At 39.0% G+C, this 16,582-nt stretch overlaps 1 protein-coding gene across 1 annotated transcript in view; it reads left to right on the forward strand.

Annotated features, from left to right (window-relative positions):
• Positions 1-16,582, forward strand: part of LOC128994260 (angiopoietin-related protein 1-like) — a 242,582-nt gene that overhangs the window by 181,871 nt on the left and 44,129 nt on the right. Inside the window, exon 3 of the mRNA XM_054418674.1 lies at positions 7,789-7,920. Coding sequence (XP_054274649.1) covers positions 7,789-7,920 — 132 coding nt within the window. The remainder of the gene's footprint in view (positions 1-7,788; positions 7,921-16,582) is intronic.

Genomic DNA, 16,582 nt, shown 5'->3' on the forward strand with positions numbered 1-16,582 from the left:
TCAATATTGTACAACAAACCATTTCACGAAGTCCTAAAATAGGCTGACGGACTTAATGGATAATGAAAAATGTATTCAAAATAGGTATTACACGCCATGTGAAGCAACTTGTACTTCACTATCCATCACAGACACAGACCAATAAACAACAATGCGAGGCAAAGTTTAGTTGCCACATTAGTAGACCAAAGAACCAAAAAACTGGTCTATCATTCAGCTATGTTGGTCGAGTAGTTTTTGCTCGTCGCGCGTTACATAAAGCCCTATCTGGCTGTCTGCTCCAGTCAGATTCTCCTCATATTGGTATTGGTCGACCCGAAACCACTTTCGCCGAGACGCTTCGGAATGCCGCCAATTAATGCAAATGTCCGACATCTACCTTGCATTTGTTTGGCCAATTTGCGAGTTTACACATTTGAAAATTATGTTCACCGACGAATTAAACCCCCCTCTGCGTTTGAGATGCCGCCGGTGGAGATGTAGGCTGCATGTTACAGTGTAGATGTAGGGCTGCATGTTACAGTGTAGATGTAGGGCTGCATGTTACAGTGTAGATGTAGGGCTGCATGTTACAGTGTAGATGTAGGGCTGCATGTTACAGTGTAGATGTAGGGCTGCATGTTACAGTGTAGATGTAGGCTGCATGTTACAGTGTATAGATATGCTGCAAGTTTTGGTGTAGATGTAGGGCTGCGTTATACAGTGTGGTTGTAGGGCTGCATGTTACAGTGTAGATGTAGGCTGCATGTTACAGTGTATAGATATGCTGCAAGTTTCAGTGTAGATGTAGGGCTGTATTATACAGTGTATATGTAGGGCTACATGTTAAAGTGTAGATGCAGGTGTTGCAGGCAGGATTTTCATTTCATATTAACTGCGGGGAGGTGTGAATCTGATTCTGAAAGTTAACTTCCAACAAGTATTGGTGATAGGTTGTACTTAGAAGTACTGTAAGATTTCTAGGTAGCTGAGTGGTTGTAGCGCTCGTCTAGGAATTATAAGGTTGCTTGCTCGATCCTGAGAAAAGTGTGTAACTCTTTGATGGTTCGATACTTGTCCCAGCTGGGCTTTCATAAATAATTGTCATGGCTAATGAAACAGCTGATTTTAGGGCAGTGCTAGTCTAGTAGTTGGAGCGCTTGACTTCTGTCATTTCGGTCCTAGTTCAAAGCCCAACAATCACTGAAAGCTTTTAGCTTAGTGATGACGTCACGGTTCGGTAGTTTGGAGTCCACCATTAAGGAAGGATTGTTTCTTAAGTCAAACTATGAATATTGATCTCTCTATCGAGGAGATATTTCTCCGATTAAAATAACTGATTCCATTAAATGCCATACGATACGGTATACGACTGGGACCGCGGCGTCGTTCTAATCCAGCTACTCGGAGGTCACGAATTGTGGATATTTATAGGCAATCTGTGGATGCGATACTCCCTGGTGTGGATTAACGTACGCACTAGTGAGTACTACGACTATCATCAGTACTATCCTGATAATTAGACTAATTCGTAAATTACAAAGCAAAAATGTGGTTGGGATTCCACAACTGTAGGCCCCTCAGTTTCCATTGGCTGTCTAAGGAACATGTCGGCCTTAGTCACTATGTATGAACCGCTGTATATGTTTGTCCGCATTACAGTATGTAAACGTGCTACCAGACCACCTCTTGGAAGCTGCCGAAGACACTGTTTGGTAGATCTGCTATCCGATTGAGTTATTACGACTCCACTTTATTAGGTATTCAAATGTTTTCAACAGTAATTTACATTTGGCAGACAGTCCATACATCAGGAGGTGGAAGTTTGTACAACTGTTAAAACTGGTTTGGGACCAGATTTTCGAACCGTTTTCAAAATTTTTACTCTCGTATCAATTTTGAGGACTTGATTCGTGTTTGTTGACAGTTTGTTAGGTACGAATAAAATTAATTCTTTATACGATTTCATATTGTGCTTTAAGGTACGTAATTAAACTTTTTAAATTGAGCGTTGCGTCAAGATTTTATAATGTTAAAGCAAGAATTCATAATGTACAGATTAAAATACTTGTAATATGTCCACAGGCATAGAGGATAAAAATATATGTATATAGGTGAGGTGAGGCAACATGCACAAAACGTGTTGACCCCAACAAAGGACGTGTTATTAAGCTAAAAAACATTGTAGTTCCCCAGAAGTACGTACAAACCAAGTATAAATTGTTACAACATAAATAATTCACGTCTTTATAGTCTTGTTGATATTTTATTAATCTAAAACTGTTATGTTTTTCCACGTATGTGTCTCAAGTATTAATAATGATCAATTTATCAAAGCAGGGCTAACACAAACACAAGTCAAGTACAAGTAAAACTAAATCAACTCAAGTAGTCAAAATACGCAGTTACAAAGTCGCAAGAAATATTAATGGAGTTTCCACTGCAAATAAGGTTAAAGTAGGTCGTCAGCTGTACTTGGCCACCGCACTGCTCGTAATTCATCATAACAAACTGCGCTGATTTCGTTTCCCTTTGCGGCGACCACCGCGGAGTGTACAAGGATCGCAGCTGTTAGCAGTCGCCCTTGATCAGGGATGCTGTTTTGGCGGGAGAGTACGACAGGTGCCTAGCTATGCGATAGATAACTAGACTAACAGACATACCAGTGATGTAGATTTGGCGGGAGAGAAGGTAAATATTGCTACGGCTAGAGAGTCTAGACCAATAGACGGATAGAAATACAAGTATGTTCGTACATTTGGTTGGATATGATATAAGGTAAATATACGGCTAGAGCGACTAACACAATAATATACCTCGAGATGATGAATTTCGACTTTGACCATACAGTCGTTACATCCAAATTTGCGCGTTGTCTAATGTTCACTAAAGCTATAGATGACCTAGATGCTATCAAGTCTTTGCTGTAGCAACTTTGCCAGAACACTGGCGTGCCACGTCTTGTGCAGTCACGGGTTGATACTTACCATGCTGTAGTCCAATGCCCGACAAGTATACCTAATCTGTGTCAGGCCCCTTCCAAACAGCCTAAATTTTCCCACGAGGTTTTTCATCTCTCAGTCCAACACTTAGCTAACCGTACAGTGAAGGTATAGTGAAGATACCGTTTTGGTTGAAGAGAACGCCACTTAGGTGGCTACGCGGGAAAGGAGACTAGACCACTACAGTATACCAAAAACAAATCAAATTTGATGCAGTTTTGTTTAAAGAGTATTAATTATCCATCTATTCTATCCGGTGAAGGAGACTAGACCACTACCGACAAACAAATCAAATTTGAAGCAGTTTGGTTGTGGAGAACTTCAATTGTCTAGCCACTCGGTGAAGGAGACTAGACCACTAGACCGACAGACAGACTGACCGGGTTAACCCGTCGGTCTAGTTGATATTCGCATTACACAATCATCGACCAGATTAGGAATAGAAGGAAAGATGTCGGCCAGAGAAAGTGTTATCTGGTGCAGGTTGTTCCTCGCCGGACCATCGGGTCAGTTTCTGCTGCGTTTATCGGTCATCTAGAATCTAGATATCGTAATAGACGCAGTGTGCAGTAGTATCTAAATGAACATTAAACACTGCAGTGATTATCAACACTTTTATCCCAGTGCCTTCGGTGTATTAATTAAAAACTTGGAACTCCGGTTAATGATATAGATTCTTACTTCTAAGCTATAATTTCCGAGGTACTTTAGAACATTGATATCTGTTTTAAGCTTCAAACTACCAAAGATTTTCCTACTGTTATTACAATAAGCCTAATATGTAAGAAAATCCTGTCGAATAAAAACGTGTACAGTATTTTTCTCTGGTTAATGAAATGATTGTTACACACCAGCTCTATATTAAACCAAATCTTGTTATTTGGTTCCATGGTAAAAAAACAATAGAGGATAAATTACGACTAAATTAATTGAAAGCTCGACAATTTTGTATTTAATTAAATTATAAATATCGAATACAAAAAACATCGATCATAAAACACAAGAATTGATTTAGAATATTTTATGATATTCCCGTAACATGGTAGGGATGAAATTTTGTATTGTTCTTGGGAGATCTAGATAAAGGTTAACCTTTGAAATTTGTGATTTTAATTTTTAAACAGCTATTTAATACTAGGCAGTTAGAACACTATTTCAAACACTCCGTTTTATTTATGTTTGGATGCTTCAGAGTTCATCCAAACATAATTAAAATGTACAAGTCGCTTTCCCTTTGTACATTTTTTACTAAAACGTCAATACATGATTGTCTGGGTAGCCGAGTGGTTGAAGTGTTCACCTTCAAATCTGAAGGTCGCTGGTTCGATTCCAAGCGAGATAGTTGCTGGGCCTAGATGTCATTTTTCATTGGGCTACGAATTGGTAATGCTGTAACAAAAAGGTCAACGCTAGACAGTAGTAAGACAAGGATTTGGACCGTTCCCTTCCAAATCTTTAAACACGTCAATAGCGTGGATAGACAAGAGAAGTATGAATTTAAAAAAATAAAATTCTTCAAACTCAGTACCATACATACCAGCGAATGCTAGACAAAGTTTCAAAGAAATACAGTACGACATAGTTCCCTGTAAATAAAGCAATAACCTATAATTCAGTCGGTTATGTGCAAATGACAACACAGCCAATTGTTCATAGACAAATGAATGTGACAAGAGGACAAATTGCCCCTGTAGAGTAACGACTGGTAGGAAATCTATCGCACTTACCTTAATTATGTCGTTCATAAATACCATAGATAAAAGGTATTGCGTTTTCTATGTCTCAATAGCTCCTTTGATTTCACCAATCGCAATTGGCATTGCTTTCTTTGTAACTGCTGCCAGAAAATGGTTTATTAGTGAAAGGTAGCAATAGGTTTACACCTACTGTTCCACGTTGCCGTTACTTTTGTGTAATAGTTTTGGGCTAGTAAGGCAATTTAACTGAAACTTTTATCAAAATAAACTGTAGTTGCATAATAATGAATTTACATAAAATCATAGACAAAAAGAATTAAATATAGACCGTCAGCCGAGCTGTTGTTACCATAGGTTCTGGCATACACCGCTGGGAGTGCCATGAAATTACGGCGTACGCGCTACGCAGCGGTGTGCGCCAGAACCTATGGCAACTATAGTGACTGCAGTACGGCTGACTGTCTATATATAATTATTTTGTCTATGATAAAATACGGCATGTTTTTTTAAGCTCAACCCAAATTAAAAGTATTGGGAGACACTGTTTAGCGACAAAACAAGCTCATACGTTGGCATCCCTGTCTTCTTTACTTCATTTCCGACCAAGTTATATGCAATATATACTTATTTTAAGGTTTAGTGTTGTTGAGAGCTTGTTGTAAGTAAGCCTCAACGTGGCATTTTCACAAACTCCAAGAAAGAAATGTATTTAAGGCATTTTTCTACAGATCCGGTTTCTTTAAATTTTTCACAAGTCTATAAATAATTAATTTGTAGGATACTAACCAGAATCACACCTGGAAACTTAATTTCAAACATTTCTTGGAAAAACAACGAATTACTTTCATTTTAACCTAATATTCTACAACACATATTCTTTGAGATTGTGGCAACGACATTTTGAGTCTTATAACAATAAATTCCCAACTACACTAAACCTCAAAAAACCTCATAAATAAGTATGCAACTGTAGTGATGATGACAGGGATGCCAATACATGAGCTTGTTTTGTCGTTTAACCAGTGTTTCGCATTCGCAGTACTTTTAATTTGGGTTGTGTTTAAAAATAAACACCCTGTATAATTCGATAAATTTGACTGTGTCTCCTAGCGCATTGTTGTTGTATACTTGAGGGGCTTTGGATGTTGTGTGGCGTTAGTGGCTAATTTATTTATTCAAAAGTTTTATTTTCGGTTGTTTGTTTATAATTTTTTCTGCTCGATACCTTATAGTGTTACTTAACGTTATACATATCTGTCATCATGTTCCGTTTCCTTTGACACCGTTTCACCAAGGCCCCATAGATACTTGTTATTTCTATAAACTCCGCTAGTCATAGAAATAACAAGAAGGCTTTGTGCGTTGCTGCATATTTCACCAGCAAAACTAGCGAAAGGCGTCAAGGTCGAAGAGCCGGTTTATGAAAATCATTCAGATCCATTTCAAACCGTAAAAGAATTTTCTAGAGCATGAAACTCGGGTTTCCCTCGCGACAGCTGGGCAGCGTCCAGTGCTGACTCGCAATCTTCATGTTCTTCTCTGATGTGCTTGTCATCCACTGCCTTTGTAATCAGCTGGGTAGTGGTTAGAGATCTAGTAAATCCATGGACATGAGTGTGAGTAAACTTCTCATCCTATTGTGAAATCTGATGCTTGTTTTGATCATGTAGAACGCGTCTCGAGTGCGATTTCGACGAAATAATGAATTTACTGTATAGTACTTTTGAAAAATAGTTTGATATGCGTTGTTCTCATTGTCATTCCAGATGAAAAGCGATAATTGGGAAGATAAATTACTTGCTGGTTTTGCTGAATTATGGCGAAATTTTAAGAACTTTTTGACATCCATGAAGTATACGCTGCTGTCTAAAACTGTTTCTTGATATTGCATTTTTACAATTCAGTAACTCTAGCTGAAGAATCATCTGATCTTAGTCAGTGACAAAATTATTTCATGACACTGAATCTACAGTAATACTTCGTTTATCTTCACACTAGCTGTACCCGCGGGCTTTGCCCCGTTTTACTTCATAAGAGAGCTCGTTCGCATGGCTCAATTACGTCCTGGTTGAAGTTCGTTCGCTACGCTCACTCACCTTTAGGTTGGAGCTCGTTCACTGCGCTCACTTGCCTTCAGGTTAGCTCGTTCGCTACGCTAACTCGCCTCCAGGTTGAAGTTCGTTCGCTACGCTCACTCACCTTTTAGTTGCAAATTAGCTGTTGTCATAAATTAAAAAAAAATAATAATAGTGCTGCACCCTGTTGGTAATCCTTGTAACTTTAATGCTATTGAACATCATAGAAAAGAACCAACTTGTTTAATTGAAACAGCTGTTAAGATTCATAAATTCCATTTAAATATGAGTACTCATAAGGTTAACATGGGAAACTCCAGAGTCACTGGGGCGGAGCCCGAGAGTCCGATCAGAATAAAAACAACTTATTTTTCCTATTTAATGCCTAAAGAATCAGTGTACCAAATTTCAGCCTCCTAGGTAAATGGGAAGTGGGAGAATTGGTGATGAGTGAATGAGTCAGTCAGTCAGTCAGTGAGGGCTTTGCCTTTTATATAGATTACAAGGCGTTGTGTTGGTGTTAAAGTTAAGTCCTTAATATTAGTGATAGCTTTGTAAAAAAATTTTCAATTCATTTTAGAACTCAATGTCTACCTTTAGACCCCAAAAACCGAAACTATGTATATAAAACTCATGCACTCAATAATTGGCTTATAGCAAACACTAGAGATCTTGACAAAGACTTCATCCACAGATTTGTGGATTTTTATTGGATATTTAGTTTTTATTGAACGCCTATGAGTTATGAGTACTGGTTGGGTTAAGAAATAGAATTTTCAAATACCCTTCTCCTGTTGTAACTCAGTAGCAAAGTATTCCGGGGTCTAAGTTTGTAAAGCTTTATCCAATCATAAACACTATACCGAAGTTGTTCCATTGTCCAGGAGACGGTATTGGATTGAGATTTTAGATCCAGTCTCAATCGGACCTAGTGTGCAACTCTTGAGGAATTCAACTGTTTTTAATTTGGCAACCTTCTTGCAGTAAAATATATTTTATGTATATCTATCTTGACACTCCATTGGTCTGTTCCAGGGCTACTCCTGTCTGGACCTATCGAACGCTGGCATGAGGCACTCCGGAGTCTACTACCTCCAGATCCGAGGGACGACCTACTGGTTCCTCAAGGTCTTCTGTGAACAAGAGGTGGCCGAGGGAGGATGGACGGTGAGACTTGTGGTTTATAAAGTTTTAATAAGCTTTGTAGGACAACCGCAGAAGATGTATAGGCTTGATGTTCCACAATGTTATAAATGTGTAAAAGTCGGCATTATCTAGTCACAAGTTAATAATATTTAATTTACAAAAGTGTAAGGCTTAGTACACACATCTATTATATTGACCCCATGGAGTATGCTTTTGCAATTGCTACAGGAAACGTATAACTTACCAAATTGATCGTGTTCGTTCTAAAGTACGAAATTCGAATACTAATATTTTCATTATTTCGTGAATTTATAATATCGAATTACAAATCCTTCGAGGTCATAGAATAAAAACTAATTTTAAATATGTATAGGTGAAAAAATATGTTTGTAATATTTTTTTTAGTAGAACTAATAAGAATAAAGCTTCGGAATGCCTTGATTAATTCAATGAGTGTTTGATATTTCACTCATTGAATTAAATTAAATATCACTCATTAGACCAATCAAGACATTTCGGATCTTTATTATATAAATCGTAAAACTTTTACAAAATAAATCTTTTACTTATGTTCAAAATCGGTTTTTATAGTGAATTTCAACTTTTTTGTAATTATATATCTGCATGAGATTGTTAGAGTTTTAGCCAGTTCGAGAACAAAAAAAATTATTTAATTCTTTAGCCATTGACATTAGTTGCTGTTGTACTATGGCGTTTTTTAATCGATCTATTTATTAACCGTGCCACACTGGTGGTCACCATACAAACTATTACATCTTTAATGTATATAATATTGTGAGAGAAGGATGAGATAATAGAACTAAAATTGTAGCACACTCTATTAGAGGTGCATTTAATTACCTATGGTCTATTTGAGTAAAAACCTAGGCTATATACCAACTTGTCCATGAGTGTGGACTTCAGTAACCAAAACTGGTAATAGTTGAGGTAGTAAAAAGAACTAATGTAGTATAGGCCTATGGACTGCTGTAGTTTTTATGGTTGAACACAACAATTGTGTTATTACATTCCAGAAAAATTAAAACGGACAACAAGGTTTTAGTAACTAAGTTATGGTTATAACTTGTTAACGTCAGATTTCGCAAAACGTCGGGCAATTTTAGCTCTCGTAACACTACAACTTTGGTGATTCACGTGTGTTCCACGACCAGTGCCTTCTGTTATTTGACCTCTACAACAATGTGTAAATGGCAACCTACTAGTAGATGATGGCAGTGGCAGTCATTTCCACAGTAATTGTCACGGCCGGAGTAACATTTGCTCGACCGTGACACTCGTCTTGTCCCACCGTGGCAATACCCAGCCATGTGGCGTGACAATGACTACTGTTAGTGATACAGTAGTTCTATGGTGACATGTTAGGTCACATTGTAAAAGGGTTATGGGTCACTGGGTTGCAATAGATAGGGAGTAATGAATTTTCTTACAACTAGTTGCTTTGGCTATCGATTAAGTTACAAATGTGTTGCTAGTGTTGCATTGAACTTGAACATAGGCTAGTTAAGCTGCTGACAAGACTTTTTGTAAATCATAGAATATTTTATATTAAATTACAAATTATATTACCAAATACCAAAGGAGAAAAGCAATGTGCTCATATGTTCTATTTTTACGAGTATTTAAAACTGCTACAGTTGGTATATGCTATACTCGCCTTTGGCTCGCTGGGGGCTCCGCCCCCAGGCCCCCTAGCTGTTAGTCGTCATTAGTAGATTAGAGTTAAGTTGTAACAAAGCAAGAAGTGAAACCGTCAATATTAAGTTATATAAGTTAACTTTGAGTAAGATAACTTCTAGCTTAAGGAACACCTCATAAAAAAATCATTTTTTAAGTTGCGGTAAGTGAGTATGTTAGTCAAGTATTTTTACAATTGAGTTTTTGGTCAAAGGAAGTAATAATATGAGGAGAGAAGGGTTCGTTATAGTAAAAATCGACATTAAAGTAATAACGATTTCATGAATTTATTAGAGGAGATTGATAAGTTAATAAGTTGATAATAGTAAAGTATTATATGAAGTAAATAGATTATAGTAGATATTCAAGTATATAATTACGAAAATAGATTAAGTAAGGTTTGTTTCCCTGTCGGTTAGCCATAAACTTTATGGCATATCCAGTTCCGCCACGAGGAGGCCAGGAATCGTCGGAACCATATTTGCAATTATTTGAATATGTACAAGTTAGTAAACTTTTGTACAAGATAAGTAAATTTATATTGATGTTCATTGATAGGTTAATAAGTTGATAATAGTAAAGTATTATATGATGTGAATAGATTATATTAGATATTCATGTATATATGATGTAAATAGAAAATAGATTATAGTAGATATTCATGACGTATATATTTATGAAAATAGATTAAGTAATGTTTGTTTCCCTGTCAGTTAGCCACAAACTGTATGGCATATCCAGTTCCGCCACGAGGAGGCCAGGAAACGTTGGAACCATATTTACAATTACTTACAAATGTACAAATTAGAGAACTGTTGTATAAGATGAGTAGATTGATTAGTATGTCGATTGATAAGTGAATAAGTTGATAATAGTAAAGTATCATATGAATTAAATAGATTATAGTAGATATTCATGTATATATTTATGAAAATAGATCAAGTAATGTTTGTTTCCCTGTCGGTTAGCCATACAATTTATGGCATATCCAGTTCCGCCACGGGGAGGCCAGGAAACGTCGGAACCATATTTACAATTATTTACAAATGTACAAGTTAGTAAACTTTACTAACTACTTTATACAACAACGGGGACTTTTGATAAGGCAGGCCCCCTATCGTACTGCCGATGTTGTCAAGTCACAACGGGGAGTTTTGATTAAGCAGATCCCCTAGCCTACTGCTAATGTCAAATCAGGTTTAGAGAAGGAGATCGCCATACACGATGTTCTTTGCGTATGCGATTCCATCTCGGACACGTTCGGGGTGTACGAGAACAACAATATGGTCTGGATGTCTGACCCTACTGAGCAAGACGTATAGTTGCCCGTGCGTGAAGCAATCGGTCCGTAAATCAACACCGACTGAATCTATTGTCTGACCTTGGCTCTTGTGTCCGGTCATGCAATAGGCCAACATCAGTGGGAACTGACGTCGACGAACACGTAACGGCGAACCCTCGACAAACGCAAAAGTAAAGGTAATCCGGGGAATTCCGATAGGTTGCGTCTGTCCGGGAAGTCTCACTGTAATCAGGCGGTTGGTGATGCCGATTACGATGACTTTAGTGCCGTTGACGAGTCCTTCAGCGATGTTGAGGTTCCTCATAATGAGGCAAACAGAACCGATCTTCAGCCGCAGAACATGGTCTGGTACGCCCTTGCCAGTAGCCGTGTTCAGGAGTTGAACGTCGACATCCAGGCCATCGTCGTTCTCTCTGTCGACTGTGTCGGCGCTCCTCAGCTCGTACAGATGACCGTCGAGGGAGTTCAAGATGTGGTCGTTGATCTCCTTGACGTTCACTATCAGAGTCGAGAGGATTGCGCGTCGCGAACACATATCAGAGTCGAGTAGGACGTTTGCGGGAAAGACGGAATCGACCAAATCAGTCAAAGACGTCACTTGTCTAATCCCGAGCAGCGGAATTAGACTTTGTTCGTTCCGTCCCTCCAAGAAAGTGGTCGAACTGACAGTTCCGTTGCCTACCCTAAGAAGGAATTCGGAATAGGCTGTGGAACTACTAGTCCGATGAGCTGTTGTCAGGGCAAAAATTTTGAAATGCTGCCACAGATGGGAAGCCCGAAGTGAGACACAAACAATGTCAGTTGGAGTACGAGCGTTTACAACGACAGGCGCGATCTGGCGAAAGTCGCCACAACAGAGGAATATTTTACCACCGAATAGCTCACTGGAACGCATGAGGTCTCGCAGGGATCTGTCAAGAACCTCGAAAACGAACCGATGTGCCATCGGGGCCTCATCAAAGACAATGAGCCTTGCGGCCCTGATGAGCTCTGCTCGCTGGGAGCCGTTGGTGATGTTCCAAAAGCCGGTGCCGTCACCGAAGTCGAGTGGCAACCGGAACATGCTGTGAGCTGTAGTTCCACCAGGCATGTTACCCGCGGCGATCCCAGAGCTAGCGACTGCCAGTGCAACCTGACGACAACCTCTCACGTATGCGAGAATGACACGAATCAGAGTGGTCTTCCCATAGCCTCCCGGGCCGTCAAGAAAAATGATTTTCGACGACGTTCCGCTGGCAGGGGCATTGAGAACGGAGGTAACGTACTCAAATACGCGGTTTTGATCTTCAGAGAGCTTTGGCACCCACTCCTCCACAAACACTCTCTGTTGATTTTCACCATGTAAGAGCAGTTCTCTGCCCAACTCCGTCGTGTCATCGTGTACATCGGGGAGGCCATGATCTGCGACGCAAGAACCCTGCCGACGAAGACTCCGATCAATATCGATGAGACCTAGCTTGTAGGCCAGTTCAACATCGAGAGGATTACGCTCTATGTGGTCCTCGCAGATGGAATCACGGAAAGCATCCCACAGGAGAGCTGCAGGAGCCCCCATGTTGCAGAGGATCACAAAGAAAGAACGAAGTCTCGGGCCAGTCATGAAAGTGGCGGCCTCGCGCAGTGCGTAGTGGTACTCCTGTTCGTCTTGCACCAAGCCAAGATGCCGCGCGACCCCTTGAAAAGTGCGGCAGTTTGGTCCACCGCGGGACAGGAGGTCGGCATAACCACGGCAAGATACAGTCATAAGCAGGATACGCAGGTAATACTGTTCTGTCCTGCTCGGTGAGACCCAAAACAGTCTGCACACCTTCTCGCCACGCTGTCGGGCAGTGATAAAATGGACGCCATCGGGGTGCTCGTATATCTCCGCAGTTTTTGGGCGCTTGACATGAACCACAAACGTTTCATAGAACCCCTGATAAGTCAGGTCGTCAAACAGTGAAATACGAGGCCGGTCAAAGTAGATGGTGAGTTTGGAGCTGTTCCTAGCGGCTGCCTCTGCCAGTTGGCCAGGTCTAAACAGGACGGACTGCTTGCCCTCCAGATGGACGGGAAGACATTCAACAGCCGGCTCAGATTCTGATACTGGAAAGTTTAATAAACGCCAGCACGCGTCAAAAACCGTTAAAAATTTGAAGAAAATTTACCAAAATTTGAAAGTAGGGCGTTTTTTTTAGGTGAAGGAGTGCGATTTTCTAAAAACGCGTAATAGTGTCTTGTAGGAAATTTAATTCCTGTTCATGAAGATTCTTTCAAATTTTTGCTAGCTATTACCGTTTTTTAGTTATAGTCGGTATTAAAAACCGTGTTTTTTCGTTTTTATACGTCTACCATTTTGGATTTTTTTGGGGGTTAAAATTTTTAAAAGGCATTTTTGCAAATTCCACCATTAACGGATGATCCCATACTGCAATACTACAAAAATTTAAAGTCTTTAGAACGTTTCTAAACTAATCAGATGAGCATACCAAAGTATTAAAATTACATAGCTATTCTCCATAAGGATAACATGGGGCTGGTAAAACCGGTAAAAACCAATCAAATTTTCACATTAAAATTAAGTTTTTGGGGGTCAAGGAGTAAAGTTACGAAAATACATGTAAAGGGTGAAATGTAAAGTAAACTAAGGAGAATACGAAACATTAATAATATTTGCAAAAAATAATTATTTAGGTACGAAAACATAGCAAAAACCGATAAAAATTTGAAAAAAATTTACAAAATTTTGAAAGTAGGGCGTTTTTTGAAGCTTAAGGAGTGCGATTTTCTGAAAACGCCCAAGAGGGTTTTGTAGAAAATTTAATTCCTGTTCCTGGATATACTGTCAAATCTTTTCTAGCTCTTACCGTTTTCGAGCTACATCCGGTTGAAAAAAAAGTGTTTTTTCGTTTTCAGAGGTCCGCCGTTTTGGATTTTTGGGTGGGTTAAAATTTGAAAATGGGACTTTTGCATATTCCACCGGTAATGTAAGATCTTTTACTACAATACTACGCAAATTTGAAGTCTCTAGCACGTTTCTAAGTGGTTCAGATGGGAACACGAAAGTCGGCCATTTTTAATGTTATTCCCCATAAGAATAACATGGGGGGGGGGAATTCGAATTTTCGGGGGGGTTAAAATTTGAAAATGCGACTTTTTGGAATTTTATGGGTGGTTTGGGCACTAGACCTACAACCACCGAAAATTTCAAGTCTCTAGCTCATCTAGAAGTGGTCTAGAATTTGTATCCCCAGTCAGTTACACATCGGATTGTATAGTATTTAGACTCGCCTTTGGCTCGCTGGGGGCTCCGCCCCCAGGCCCCCTTCTTTGGTTGGGGGTAAAAAGAAATGGGTAATGGCGCAAGACCTGCAATTGAGCCAAATTTCAGATCTTTAGCTAATCTAGAAGTGGGTAAAATTGATTTAGACCGATGTACGTGTAGGAATAACATTGGGGGGGATTCTAATTTTCGTGGGGGGGAGTTATATTTGTAAAATGTCACTTTTCGAAAAGGGCGCAAGATCAACAATCATGCCAAATTTCAGATATCCAGTAAATCTAGAAATGGGTAAACGTGATTTAGACTTATGCACCTGTAAGAATAACATTAGGGGGGGAGGATTTAATATTTGGGGGGGGGTTGAAAATACGACGCCCCCAGGCCCCCTTTTTGGTTGGGGGTAAATACAAATGGGTAATGGCGCAAGACCTACAATTGAGCCAAATTTCAGATCTTTAGCTAATCTAGAAGTGGGTAAAATTGATTTAGACCGATGCACCTGTAGGAATAACATTGGGGGGATTCTATATTTCGTGGGGGGGAGTTATATTTGTAAAATTTCACTTTTCGGAAAGGGCGCAAGATCTACAATCATGCCAAATTTCAGATCTAGTCATTCTAGAAATGGGTAAACGTGATTTAGAATTATGCACCTGTAAGAATAACATTGGGGGGGATTTAATATTTGGGGGGGGTTGTAAATACGATAGGAGGATAAAACCTTAAGTAAACCAGAGTAAATCTATAGCATGAACGGACCATGGGAACGGGGATTTATGGTGGTTTTTATAGGGTAAATGTTATTCTCCATAAGAATAACATGGGGCTCGTAAAATTTTCAAATTTTGACATTAAACCTAAGTTTTGGGGGTCAAGGAGTAAAGTTACGAAAAAACACGTAAAGTGTAAAATTTAAAGTAAAGTAAGGAGAATACGAAGCAATAATAATATTTGCGAAAAGGAATTATTTAAGTATGAAAAAATAGCGAAAACTGGTAAAAATTTGAAAGAAATTTACCAAATTTTGAAAGTAGGGCGTTTGTTGAAGCTGAAGGAGTGAGATTTCCGGAAAACGCTTAGAGGGTTATGTAGAAAATCTAATTTCCTTTCGCTAAGATTCTTTCAAATCTTTTCTAGCTCTTACTGTTTTCGAGCTACATCCGGTTGAAAAAAGTGTGTTTTTTTGTTTTCAGAGGTACGCCATTTTGGATTTTTGGGGGGCTTAAAATTTGAAAATGGGACTTTTGAAAATTTCACCATTAGCTTATAATCCCTTACTACAATACTACCAAATTACAAGTCTCTAGCACGTTTCTAAACGATTCATATGACCATACCAAAGTCATTAAATTTCAATCTTATTCTCCATAAGAATAACATGGGGCTCGTAAAAGTGGCAAAAAACCTTCAAATTTTGAGATTAAAATTAAGTTTTGGGGGTCAAGGAGTAAAGTTACGAAAAAACATGTCATGAGTAAAATTTAAAGTAAAGTAAGGAAAATACAAAGCAATAATAATTTGTGAAAAAAAAATTATTTAAGTATGAAAAAATGGCGAAAACCGGTAAAAATTTAATACAAATTTACCAAATTTTGAAAGTAGGGCGTTTTTTGAAGCTGAAGAAATGCGATTTTTAGAAAACGCCTAAGAGGGTTTTGTAGAAAATTTAATTTCCTTTCGCTAAGATTCTTTCAAATCTTTTCTAGCTCTTACCGTTTTCGAGCTACATCCGGTTGAAAAAAAAAGTGTTTTTCGTTTTCAGAGGTCCGCCATTTTGGATTTTTGGGTGGGTTAAAATTTGAAAATGGGACTTTTGCATATTCCACCGGTAATGTAAGGTCTCTTACTACAATACTACGCAAATTTGAAGTCTCTAGCACGTTTCTAAACGATTCATATGACCATACCAAAGTCGGGAATTTTCAATGTTATTTCCCATAAGAATAACAAGGGGGGAAATTCGAGATTACGGGGGGGTTAATGTTAAAAAATGCAACTTTTTAGGATTTTCCCGTGGGTTTGGGCCCAAGACCTACAAGTGTGCCAAATTTCAGATCTCTAGCTATTCTAGAAGTGGTCTAGAATTTGTATCCCCATTGAGTGAGTGAGTTACACATCGGGCTGTATAGTTAATTAGACTCGCCTTGTGCTCGCTGGGGGCTCCGCCCCCAGGCCCCCTTTTAATAGTAGCCGTGATGAGAAATTGTCACGGGGGACAGGATGTTGTCCGGAAACATTTTTGCGTAAAAGACGTAGTGATAACTTTGCAGTTGCGAAGTATTCCATAGGGGGGTTGTTAAGTGCAAACCAAACCAGTCTTGACATGTTAGAGTCTCGATGTAGGGCCGGTGCTGTGATAAATTAAATTTGCTAAGTCACAACCTCTAAATCTTTCTTCACATCAATAAGCATCGATATAAAGT

The sequence above is a fragment of the Macrosteles quadrilineatus genome, unplaced genomic scaffold (genome assembly GCF_028750875.1).
Source record: "Macrosteles quadrilineatus isolate MER2022 unplaced genomic scaffold, UCM_ALF_1.0 Scaffold_5__1_contigs__length_97177068, whole genome shotgun sequence".
In the NCBI taxonomy this organism is placed as follows: domain Eukaryota; kingdom Metazoa; phylum Arthropoda; class Insecta; order Hemiptera; family Cicadellidae; genus Macrosteles; species Macrosteles quadrilineatus.